Source organism: Cimex lectularius, unplaced genomic scaffold (assembly GCF_000648675.2).
Source record: "Cimex lectularius strain Harlan isolate CLEC.00 unplaced genomic scaffold, Clec_2.1 scaffold118, whole genome shotgun sequence".
NCBI lineage: Eukaryota > Metazoa > Arthropoda > Insecta > Hemiptera > Cimicidae > Cimex > Cimex lectularius.
In genome coordinates this window covers 1444579-1458195 of record NW_019392720.1, presented here as the reverse complement: position 1 = coordinate 1458195, position 13617 = coordinate 1444579, and the positions used below count along the sequence as shown (strand labels likewise).

Genomic DNA, 13617 nt, shown 5'->3' with positions numbered 1-13617 from the left:
GAAAATTCAAGGTCATCCTACGATCTACTCAAGTCTTTATCCTCAAGTCCAACCTGGACAAGAGGTAGAGCTTCTGTCGGATCCTCTCTCGCTTCTTGGTAGTGGCCGTTCCTCCCAAAAGATGAAGTTGCTCCAGGTTTTGGGTGCCAACAGGACCGATCTAGTATCTGGGTTTGCTCTGAAAATTCAACCCTTCCCTCTACAAACCTCTTCATCCTACAATACCCGGTCTACAGTTACTTTAGAGTTCATACTGTCACTCTTCTTGGTTCATAATCTTCCTATATTGCACTATTGATATCCTTTCCTATCCAGACATCACTATCCTAACATATGATGACGCTGCAATTTTACCCTCCAACCATGGCCTATTATAGCACACCTAACCCGCCAGATACATATATTCACTTGAACAATAGTTAAAAAAATGCCAAATCAAACTCAACACGGCAAAATCCCAAAATATAACCTACGTATATACATATAACCTCACCCCTTCCTACCAAAAACGTCAAGTACGGTTGTATGTAATCAAGCGACTGACTGAGAATCTCAGTGCACGACATAACAGGACAGAACTGAATCGACCTTTTTGTGTGTGGTTGAGAGAAAAGAGGTCGTTATCAATTCAGCTTATATATAAAGAGCTCGAGGGACTATGTCAACGACTGTAATAAATTTCGCGAGTAGTGCAATGGAAGAAAGGTTGACCGTTAGGTTTAAATTATTGGGTACAGCGAGCCAGAAAGAGGCTTACGTTCATTATTCAATTTGAGACAACGTACCTACTAATTCATAATAGTATAAATAAATTTTTTAAATTAAATGTGTGAGATATTTTTTAATAATGAGCCTTATTTCATTTTCATGTCGAATTGGTTCAAAGATATCACTACTTTTTCATATTTTCGAGAAAAAAAATATCTGAAGGTTTTGTGGAGGGAGAAAAACTCTTGAATATAGTTTTTCTATAGTTTTCTCTCATTTCAAAACTTTATTCGAAACTTTTTTGAAAATCACAAAACTGCTGTAACTTCGGAACAACTCAACCTATACACAAGAAACTTTGCAGAGCGTTAGTACTTTATAAACTACATGCAATGGCGAAAATTGGGCCTCCGTCTCAATTAGAACCGTAGATATAAAATAAAACATTCGAGCAGTTGTTGTTGATTTAATCCTTATTTTCTTATGATGACTATGACTTATGATGAATAATGACGTAATATCCAAATATTATTGATATAGGCTGAAAGAAAAGAAATTCAACTTTCCAACTCTTGAAAAAGCGTTGAAAAGGTTAAAGTGTAAAGGGGTTGAGGATTTTTAGTGGAAACTCGGAAATCAGAGCCAAAAACATGTCGCGCCCCCTTCGCAATTTCAGCATACATTTTCTAAAAGTTGTAAAATTTCCAATGATTGCAATAACGTTAAATTTAGATAAAATACCGATGCGTTATGAACTTTTTAATTGGAACGTTTGACAGAAGAAAATTGCTACCTGGCTGAACAAGCCCGGCATTTTTTGTTGGCGATAAAAATTTTGTATTTATGAGGATAGTGTCCTGTATTTTTTGAAATACTTTATGTCTAATCTCATTTAATACTACATTCCATTTTATTTTCTTATCCTAGGTAAATAATAAAAATAACAACTTTATTGCATTATTGCTCGACGTTTTAAACATACCGCCCACCTAAAAATAACGTTCGATTTAAGATAGGAATCTTGCCCAAAAATGATTATTTTTTTGTTTCCCATGAAAATTCGTATTTAATTTCTTCAGAGGGTGGCTAAAATGAATTGGATTTTTTTTTAAATAATGGTTTTAGCCCAGTTTACTCTCACAGAATTCTGGTTTTAGAGATTTTTTTATATCTACCCTCATTTAATGCAATCTTCCATGTTGTTTTCTTATCCCAAGTAAAAATTAATAGTTGGGAAATATATAACAATTCGACGTACCAAACATACCGCCCACTTAAAAATAAAGTTGGATTTAAGATAGGAATCTTGCTGTAAAACGATTATTTTTTCTTATGCTATAAAAATTCGTATTAAAGTCTTTACAGGGTGTTTAAAATGAATTGGAATTGTTTTTCGCAAAAATTAATTTTCTGGCCCAGTTTACTGATAGCAACTTCTGGTTTTTGAATTGTTTTTATATCTATTCTCATTTAATACGATCCTCCAAGTTATTTTCTTATCTGAGATAAAAATTAATAGTTATTTACATAAACGATACCTAACCGACGTACCAAACATACCGCCCACTTAAAGTTAGATTTAGATAAGATCCAGGAATCTTTCCCAAAAACGATTTTTTTATATAAAAATTCTTATTCAATAGAAGAGTTTAAAACGAATCCCAATTGTTTTTCTCAAAGGGTATTTTTTGCCTACTTTCTATTCTATTACGTATTCTGATACGTTTTGGGTTTTAGTAACTTTTCTTTCTTCATTTCCTTATCGTAAGTAAACAAAAAACAAATCGATTGAAATATAATGTTAAATAATAAAATGGTAATAAATTGATATAATTACATTATTATTAAATAAACCAGAAAGTTTATTTTTTGTTAAATATTGAATTAAAGCTTGTACTTCTGTTACTTTAAAAAAAACAACTAGTCATGAGGATTTTGGAACATCTACGAAAAAAGAATGAATATAATACAAATTGTGAAGTGGTTGTAATCATATCTGGAAAGCCGAAGAATGAAGTAGGTGCCTTGATAGACTTGCAATTTGCCTTCCCTTAAACCTATATTCTATGTCAAACATAATCTTCATCCCTTCAGGATTTGAAAATCGTCTGTCGACTCCATACTGCAAGAGGAATCCATACATGAAAATGGGCTGGAAAGAGAAAAATCTGACCTCAGAAAATTGTTTTCCCTGAAAAGTCGGATATTTTTCACAATTCTGCACTGGCTACGATTTTGTAATATCGCTAGAAAAATTAAAAAAATAGGCTTGGTTCTAATAGATTAAATATATTTTGAGAAAACGTTTTTCTGGTATTTTTGTCCATTTATTTCACGGTAATTATATTATATCAATCGATTTTTTCCACATAAGAATACTAGGATAAGAAAACTATTATTTTCTCATTTAATCATATTTTTCACGATCCCCAATGTTATTTTCTTATCATAGGTTAAAAAAATCGTATATTCAATACACACGCACATAGTATTAAATAAGAATAGATTTATTAAAAAAAACTAGAAAAACTTCAAAATGCACTCAGTAAAGTAGGTAAAAAAAATTTTTTTGAGAAAATTAATTCGAATTTGTTTAAACCAATATAAAACTAGGTTGTCGCGCATTAAAATTATTTATACAAAATTCAGATTTTATGTCAGTATAAGTGAAAGATACAAGGTTGATCCAGCCAACACGGAACAAGCTGTGAATAAAGTAGTAAAAATAAAATTTGTTAAAAAAATTAATTTGGCTAGGTTTTACACAAACCATACCATACCATACACAACCTTTATAGCTCTTAAATAAAAATTTTCATGGTAACAAAAAACAAAACTTTTTTGGCCGGATCCACACTATAGGCCTTTTTCTTTAGATCTGGTGTTGCACTTCAAAAATTCTCAACTACTCTGTATTTTATCAACATTCAAGGTTATTGCAATAATTGCAAAGAGCTTTATTTCTACATTAAAATTTTATATACAAGGGCCGGATTTTATACCGTTTTAAGTGAGGAAAACAAAGTTGAACCAATAACAACTCTTCAAAAACGAAACAAGCTATGAATAAAGTGGTAAAATAACATTTTTTTTAGAAAATTAATTTGTATTGCTTTTAAGCAACCTTAAGATCTATTGAATACAAATTTTTTTGGCAAAGAAAAAATATAATTTCTATTGCTGGATCCACACAATTGGGTTTTATTATATAACACAATATCTTGTGTTCCAGTTCAAAAATTTCACAACTCTCCTGGATTTTATCCAAATTCAATGTTTTAACAATCATTGGAAAGTGATGTCCCACATTTAAATTGGATTTATGTTCACGGTTCGGATTTTAAGCCGTTATAAGTAAGGCAAACAAAGTTGAAACCAACAAAAACTACTCAAAAACGAAACAAGCTATCATACAATGTAATAAAATAAAATGTAATTGTTAGAAAATTAATTTGGATTGTTTTTAAGTAACCTTTAGATCTATTAAATACTAATTTTTATGGCAAACAAAAAATACAACTTTTTTGGCTGGGTCCACACAATTGGGCTTTATCCACATTCAATGTTATTGCAATCATTGGAAAGCAATGTTGTCCTAAATTAAAATTTTATACACAAGTCCGGATTTAATGCCGTTACACGTGAGGAAACAAAGTTGGTTTTAAGCAGCATTTAGATATATTAAATACAAATTTTTATGGCAAACAAAAAATACAACTTTTTGGCTGGATTCACACAATTAGGCATTATCCACATTCAATGTTGAAACATTCATTGGAAAGCAATGTTGTCCTACATTAAAATTTTATATTTGTACTTCTATTGCTGGATCCACACGATTGAGCTGTTATTTCTCAGATATCGGTTGTTCCAGTTCAAAATTGCACAACACCCCTGGATTTTATCCAAATTCTCTATTATAACAATCATTGGAAAACGATGTTGTCCTATATTAAATTTGTGTATATAAGGTACGGATTTTATGTTAGTATAAGTGAGAAATATAAGGTTGAATCCAACAAACACGAAACAAGCTATGTTAGCTACAGCTAAGTAGAAAAATAAAATTTCTTTTTTAGAAAATTAATTTGGATTCATTTTAAGAAACCTTTAGAGCTCTTGAATACAAATTTTTATGACAAACAAAAAATACAAGTTTTATTACTGGATCCACACTATTGGGCTTTTTTTCTTAGATATCTGGTGTTCCAATTCAAAAATTCACAACCCCCTGGATATTATACACATTCAATGTTTTAACACTCATTGGAAAGCAATTTTGTCCTACATTAAAATGTAATTAATTCATAATGAAAACTTTACCAATCATAACAATCATAGTTGCTTTTTTACCGATTCCAGGTGTCGTATATATGTTGTTGTACTTTCTGGCCGCCCCACTACTTTTTTCATTTAAGGTTGTTTATGGCAATATATATACATATNGGTTCGGATTTGATATCAGTATAAGTGAGGAAAACAAGGTTGAATCCAACTAACAGGAAACAAACCATGTTAGCTATAGCCAAGTAGGAAAATAAAATTTGTTTTTTAGAAAATTAATTTGGATTGTTTTTAAGCAACCTTAAGATCTATTATATACCGATTTTTATGGCAAACAACAAATGCAACTTCTATTGCTGGATCCACACAACTGCTCAGATATCTGGTGTTCCAGTTTATATACTCACAATTCCTCTGGATTTTGTCTAAATTCAATATTATAACTATCATCGGAATGCGATATCCCACATTAAAATTTTATATAGAAGGTTCGGATTATATGCTGCTATAAATGAAGAAAAAAAAGTTGAAACAAACAAACCCGGAACAAGCAGTGAATAAAGTAATAAAATAAAATTTATTTACAAAGGGTTACTTTGGATTGGTTTTAAACAACCTTTAGAGCTCTTAAATATTTTTCTGGCAAACAAAAAATTCAACTTTTTAGGTTGGATCCGTACAATTTTTTGCTCAGACGTCTGCTGTACTTGTTCAAAAAGCACAACTGCTCTGGATTTTAACCAAAATCAAAAATATTATACTTATTGGAAGTAGAAATATTGAGCCTATATAATACACAATGATTGCAATACCGTTGGATATGGATTAAATCCAATGGAGTTATGAATTTTTTAATTTTTTGTGAATTTTTTTTTTAATCTTTAGCTCTAACTTATTTTAGGGAAGTGTGTCCACGGTATGCTTTTGGCTTGAATATTTGAATAGGGATGATTCAACGTAGTCTTGGAGGAGAATAAGTAGTCTTTCAGCCGAAAAATCCTAGTACGATTCGGTAGTACGTCGTGGAGTAGGGCCGGTAGCGGGTGGAGGCCTCGGCCGGTGGGAGGTCCTGTCAGACGGGGGTGGCGTCCCTCCGTCGGCGCGCTCGGGCGGTGGAGGGAAAACGGTGGGCAAAAGGGAATTTCAGTCGTGGGCGTCCTGGTGGAGGGGCGAGAAGAGCCGTTTTCATTTGGTTCGGCATCAGTGCTGGTCGGAACGGCAACCGAGACGCAGCCCTCCTCTGTACATTTGCCATCATGTTCATACCAGACACGTTGCGAAGTTGTATGGTCGAGCCGGAAATCTCAACCTATCTTCAGGCGCCCGCTTCTGGACAGGTCTTTATTTAGATGTTTCACCCTCCCCCATAGTGAGAAATTACCATGCATGCCAACATTGCCTATATCAAACAGGTTCGTGTTTTGTTTTTTTGTTTTTTTAATTTTTTTTCGCATGCTTCTTATTTTTTTCAGTGATTTTTTAAAATAGGTTTTTTTTGTTGTTTTTTTTAAAAACGGTAGAAAATTCTGTTAGGCACGTGGGGTCGAATCATGGATGCACGCGGAAAGTAAGGATAATTGAGGGATCCGGAGTGTATTATGTATCGGGAGGCCGGTGGGAGGAGCCGGACGGTATTGGCCGCTCCTCCTGGAGGCGGGGCCTCCTGATTGATTTTTTCCTTTCCCTCGGCTCGACTGAAGGACAGAAGAAAAAGGGAGTGAAGGGACGGTGGTGGTGGTGGTAGTGGTCGGTAGTGGCTAGTGGCTAGTGACTGGATGCATCCACGACACGAGTTATGTATCGCGATCCTCCTTGCCACAACTTTCAATCGCATTGGCCCAATCACATCTATCCTCACAAGGTAAATCGACTCCTTTGAATTAAACCACAAAAAAACCCTTCAAAAATCAAACAATGCCCAAAATAAAATAAAAATAACAACAACAAAACACTAAATTAAAAGAAAAACAACCTAAACCACCATCCCGTCGCCTAGGGAGAAAAATAGGAATCCTAAAATAAATAAAAAAAATCAAAAACCCACTACCACTCCTAGAAAAACAATCAGAAAATCTTCCGATTCAAAGGCGGAAACCGGCTGACACCAGATCGGTTTTGTAGGTGTTCCACTCTAATCTCCCGTTCAAATCACCCACCGAGTGGCGTAGACACTGCATTGAGAATGCCACTCTGCCCTGCTACCTCGACATTACCAATGCGACGGGATAGTAGGCGCTAATAACGCCCCAATAACGACATGTTCTGAAAAAAATCCAAATTTTACCACTCTACTGGCTTGTATAAGCGGTGACCTCCAGGGGCGCACACACGGAGAAATTGATAAAACGTCGTGGAAATGAAGAATCCAGCGAGTTCATACTTTTAACAAGGTAGTAGTGTACGGTTTTTTCGGTTAATTTAAAAGGTTACCTATAGTCGATTTTCAATTTAATTCGTGTCTCCTCTTTTCATGAGAGTCCCGAGGAGGCGGACAAATTCGCCAGGGATCTTTCATAGCCTTATTCGCATATAATAAAATCTCCACCTTGTTGACATAGAATTTGGATAAAATCCAAAGGGGGTTGTGAATGTTTTGAATCAAACTAAGGACATCTGAATGATGAAATTGTCCCCTTCCTAAATCACCTGAAAAATATTTATAATTTTTTGACAATTTTTGAACCAATACACAGGACAGGCGAGAAAAAATCGTCCAATTTTTGGATCCAGCGAAAAAAGTTTTATTTTTTTGTTCTGGATTTTGAGGAATTTTTGTTGATTTCATCGAAAATTTTCTCACTCGTACTGACGTAAAATCCAGCGCACATCGAATAAACCTCATTTCCACCGATTGTAACAATTGTAATTGAAAGATATTAATTGGTCAAGTGGACCACGAAACTAGTGAATTGTAATAACGATGGACTTGGATAAAATCCAGAGAAATTGGGAATTTTTGAACTGGAACACCGGATATCCGAGAAGAAAATGTCCAATATGTTGATCCAGTTCAAAACATTTTACTTTTTGTTGGCCATGAAAATTCGTATTTAAGGGCTCTAAAATTTGCTTAAAATCAATCCGAATTAATTTTCCCAAAAACCAACTTTATTTACCTACTTTGCTCATAGTTGCTTTCGTTATTGAAGAGTTTTTGCTGATTTCATCGAAATTTTTCCCACTCATAATCACATAAAATCCAAAGCTTATCACTCAAACAATTGTCCTTTCAAAACAATTGTAATAACTTTGAATTTGGATAAAATCCAGAGGGGTTTGGAATTTTTGAACTGGAACACCGGATATCCGAGAAAAAATAGTCCAATAAGTAGATCCAATGCAAAACGTTTTACTTTTTGTTTGCCATGAAAATTCGTATTTAAGGGCTGCACAGTTTGCTTAAAATCAATAAATTTTAATTTGTTCCTTAATTTTCTTAAAAACCAACTCTATTTGCCTTCTTTGCTCACAGTTGTTTTGGGTTTTGAAGAGTTTTTGTTGATATCATCGAAACTTTTCTCACTCATAAAGACATAAAATCCAAAGCTTGTTCATTGAACAAATCTCATTTGCAACATTTGTAATTATTGTAATAACAACATATTGAAAAATGGCAAAAAGGAGGGAAAATTCAAAAGGTGGGGTTGAGATGGGAAGTTAGTGCCCGAGTGGATCGAAGTCACAGTAGCTCAAGTGGTAGAGTAGCGGCGTATCAAGCCGAAGGTCGTGAGTTCGAATCCCGCTCGTGACACTGACTTTTTTATCTCTACTTAAAACCTTAATTAATTGAATGCTATTAATTGGTCAAGCGGACCACGAAAAATAGTGAATTTATTGTAATAACGTTGAATTTGGATAAAATCTAAAGGAGTTGGGAATTTTTGAACTGGAACACCGGACATAAAATCATCCATGGAAAAACGTTTTCTTTTTTTCTTTTTGATTTTGAGTAGTTTTTGTTGATATCAACGAAAGTTTTCTTACTCATAAAGACATAAAATCCAACGCTTGTTCACCGAACAAATCTCATTTCAAATGATTGTAATTATTGTAATAACGTGGAATTTGGATAAAATCCAGAGTAATTGGGAATTTTTGAACAGGAACACCGGACACCCGAGAAAAAATATGTCCAATATGGAGTTCCAGCTCAAAACGCTTTACTCTTCGTTTGCCATGAAAATTCGTGTTTATGGGCTCTAAAGTTTGCTTAAAATCAATTACAATTAATTTTCTTAAAAACCAACTTTATTTACCTACTTTACCCATAGTTCTTTTCGTTATTGAAGAGTTTTGTTGATTTCATCTAAATTTTTCTCACTCATAATGACATAAAATCCAAGGCTTGTCAATCGAACACATTTTATAACCACATAAAATCCAAGCCATGTTAATGTAATCTAAAAATAAGCGAACAGAGCTTTCTATTTATTGTGACAACATTGGATCAAATCCACGGGAGTTATAAATTTTCTAATTGATACAGTGAAGCGATCAAATACAGTTTAGACATAGTGAACCGATTGAAGTAACAAAGTTGGTTAGCACATTTTTCATTCAAAACACAAAGTAGATCTTCGGTTTTCCGACCCTAAAAAATCATTGAATACAAATTGTTGGGAAAATAAAAAAAATAAAATTTTCCCTCTCAAATTTTTCGCCTTCCAATAGTTTTTTGCCTCCGAATTTTTCTGAAATCCGCAAAAAGGTTGATACCTTTTAAAATACTCCACAGACATGCAAGACACTAGAAATCGTTAAACTAAACGTAAAGGCGCAAATTTTGCATCCGTAAAAAATTCTAACAGGAGATATCGAGTAAAATGTTTGATGAGTATATCTTGATTTTACTTATTTTTTATCATTTATATTGACATAAAATTCAAAACTTGTAAATATATTCTTACAGTAGGACCATTATATTGATTGTGTATAATAACTTTGAATTTGGAGAAAATCCAGAGTAGTTACGAATTTTTGAACTGGAACACCGGACATCCGAGAAAAAATGTCCAATTGCGAAAACAATGCCTTTTTATGAGCTCTTAAGTACGCCTAAAATAAATCCGAATTAATTTCTCAAAAATAAATTTTATTTTCCTACTTTACTGATTGCTTGTTTTCGTTTTTGAGGAGTTAATTGAAACCTAATTTTTCTCACTTATAATGACATAAAATCTAATTTATGCCAATTGTTTGATCAAATAAGCCGAAAGAAGCAATATTCTGCTTTCCAGCGATTGTAACAACCTTCAATTTAGATAAAATTCAGAAGAGTTGTGAATTTTTGAAGTGGAACAGAGGACATCCGCGGCAAAAACTGTCCCTTCCGAACCCAGGCCAAAAATGATTATTTTTTGTTTGCCATAAAAATTCGTCTTTATTGATTCAAAATTTATTGATATTTTATAGCTAGCTTGTTTTTGTTTTTGAGTGTTTTTTAAATTTAAACCATTTTTCTCTTACTTAAACAAACATCAAATTTGAACTTTGATTTCTGAGGAAAAACGTTAAATAACGTTCGAGAAATCTAGCTTTGTTAACGTTGAATTTGTATCCAATCCAGGGGAGTTATGAATTAACTGGTATACTGTAAGCGATCGAATACAGTTTTGATGTGAAGTAGCGAAGTTAGTTGATTGATATTCGTTCCCCCCCACAAAAAACCCCTAAATACGAATTTTTAGGAAAAACAAAAATTAAAATTTTCCTCTCAATCTTTTCCCTTCCATGCCCCAAATGCCAAAACGGAGATAACTTCATATTTAAGGGCTTACAACAATGCTTTATATGAAGCCTAATTAATTTTCTCAAAAAAAATTACGTACTTTACTGTAGGTAAGTCGTCGGGACCTAACTTACTGACGGAAAAACTTAGGTAAATATACTATAGTTTTCCAGCCTGAAACCCCTGCGCCAGGGAAATAAAAAAGCTAGGAATAAAGTCCCAGAATATAGCCATCTTCTCGGACGGTCAGGCAGCACTAAAGGCCTTAGCCTCTCCCAAGTGAAGGCAAGAGCATTTGGAACTGCATGGAGGCCCTGACAGAAGTCAGCGACATTAGTAACTTATCCGCCCCTTGCATGAGTCCCTTAGCAACGAAAAGGTTGACATGTTGGACTAAGAGCCAGCCTGGACTCTCTAGGTCCTGAAACATACTGTGGCTTAGTATCTTTGCCGCAAAAGAGGGTACATCTTAAAATGGATCCTTAATGAGGCCAAAACCTGGTGGAACAATACCACAGGCATGAGGCACGCGAAAAGTTTCCTGGAAGTGCCATCCGCAAACATACAAAGGAATTACTGGAAGGTAGTCGCAACCGAACCAAGATTCTGGTTGTACTCCTGATAAGGTACTGCTATTTAACTAAGCACATGCACCGGTAGGAGCACAGACAGAAGAAACATTGAGCAGATACTGCCAGGAAGAGACCTCAGAACACATTTTATGTTTCTGTGAAGGTCTATGTAGGTGCAGGTTCTTGCAACTAGGACAGGAAAAACCACAAGCGAGATCCTACATTAGGGAGCAGCTGGAGCAGCTATGGTGGTTGATTAATAACCTGAAACTGGCCATTGTTATGAAAAAGAACAAGGGACCACAAGAAATCTATTCATGTCGAGGTGCAGTAGGCCTTGCCTCTTTTATCCCTATCCCTATCCCTACTGTATGAATTTTTAGGTTTTTGTAGTTTTTTATACATCTAAACTCCTTTAATACGATCCTGCGTGTTATTTTCTTATAGTAGGCAAAAAAAATCGATTGATAGACACTGAAATACACGAGAGGCAAAAAAAGTGGCCACCCTTAACATTTTTAATTACCTCATAGACAATCCCCCATTGATTATCTTACAACAATATTTGGTCCGTTTTAAAGGATTAGAGGTAAATAAAACACAAATAAAATTTCCCACTTGTGTTTACAATTTGAACTTAGAATAGTCGATACCTTCTTTGTTTGTTTTTTTGTAAAGTTTCTTTCTAACGTTCTAATCTAGTTTGATTTGTTAAGTTGACCATTTTTAAGTTTCAAATTTGTTCGAGTGGTGGTTTTAAGTGATACAGATTGGGCTAGAATCATTGCACTGGAAGATGGACGAAGTCAAGCGTACGTGATCAGGATATTCCCAGTACAATTGTCCGAAGGTGCTTCAATCGCTACCAAGACACTGGAGGTTACTCAAGAAGGCATGGATCAGGTCGCCATCGTGCACATCTTACAGAGATCATCGTTTTATTGTTTCGAACCTACTCTGTTGTAATCGACATTCTACCGCTGTTGAGATCAAGCAAAGACTTTAACAAGTTAGTTAGTTTACGCACGGCGAAGACTTTCAGAAGCTGGATTACGTTTCGCAAGAAATCACAAGCAAGATTGGACCAAAATCTTTTCGGATGGGTCAAAGTTTTGTTTGTGGTCTTCTGACCGCCGAGAGAGGTTTTGGAAAAGAACACGAGAGTGATATTTTAACTCCGGAGAAGCTATAGAGGTGGTGTGTTAAGGTTTGGGCAGGCATTTCTATGGAAGGTGGCACTAACTTGATCTTCACCGAGGGTTCGCTGACATCTTCGCGATCCACTGAAGATGGGCTATCAGAAGAAGTTGTTCCTTATATGCCACTAATCGGCATCGGTTTTGTTTTTATGTATGACAATGCAAGGCTCCGCACGGCTAGGATCGTTGGTGACTACTTTGTACGGGCTTCAGTTCAATGTTTGGATGGCCAGCATGTAGTACGGATTTAAACCGTATCGAACACCTTTGGGACAAAATGGTCAAAGAGGGTAAAAAGTCACCCAGTGATGCCAGAAAATGTACAGGAATTAAGAATGGCACTGTTGGAGGAGTATGAAAATATTCAATGCAAATTAATTTTGTTATTTAGCTATAGTCACACTTTTCTTTAAAAAAAATCTAGTAAACAACGAAAAATAAAAATTTTAAGATTGCAACTATTTACTAAAAAACGAGGGTGGCTACTTTTTTGCCTCTCAGAGTATAATAACCTTGAAATACACGGACAACAGTAGCAGAAAAACATTTTATCAAAATCTGTTTAGTTTATTAGAACCAATCTTAATTTGTTTTATATTTGTTTCAATAGTACAAAGTCATAGCTAGTTTTACTGTTTTAATTTTTGCCAACAGCCTAAAGTTGTGACTTAATATTACATATTTTTGTATACAGAAAAATTCATTACTTGGCTCCTGTCTGGTTTTTAAAAAAAGGTCCTCTATACTATTGTCGGCCTACTATTGCTCTATAAAATAATGAAATCATCGTTTCAATAAAACGAAGGATTTTGAACAAAAGCGTACAGAAATGTGAAAAATAGGACCTTTCAGGGAAAACAATTTTATGAGCACGGAGTTTTACCTTTCCGTCCCATTTTCAAGTACTCCACTTGCACTACGAGGTCGATTTTTAAATCCTGAAGTTTAGTTTCTGATATAGAATGTACAGAAAAGACGAGCATACGAACGGCGTAAGGGATGGTGAATTGCAAATCAAATTCATTCTTCAACTTATTATTATTATTATTCCGAATCTCATAGGACTAGTTTCATTCGATGCAAAAAAAGTTTCAGTCCGATGAATTAAACTATGATAATTACAATT

General features: G+C 34.5%; 1 protein-coding gene across 6 annotated transcripts in view; it reads left to right on the top strand.

The window, feature by feature from the left end:
* LOC106667174 (nuclear factor 1 C-type) overlaps positions 1 to 13617 on the top strand; it is a 188741-nt gene that overhangs the window by 22572 nt on the left and 152552 nt on the right. For 2 of the 6 annotated variants that reach the window (XM_014394929.2, XM_014394924.2), the window contains exon 1: positions 6161 to 6329. The exons of 1 other annotated variant lie outside the window; for it this stretch is intronic. In XM_014394929.2, the coding sequence (XP_014250415.1) occupies positions 6249 to 6329 (81 nt within the window). In that variant the 5' untranslated portion in view covers positions 6161 to 6248. Of the gene's footprint in view, positions 1 to 6157; positions 6405 to 6743; positions 6854 to 13617 lie in introns of those variants that run through there. 3 more of the 6 variants (XM_024226624.1, XM_014394926.2, XM_014394925.2) reach the window with 3 other exon arrangements.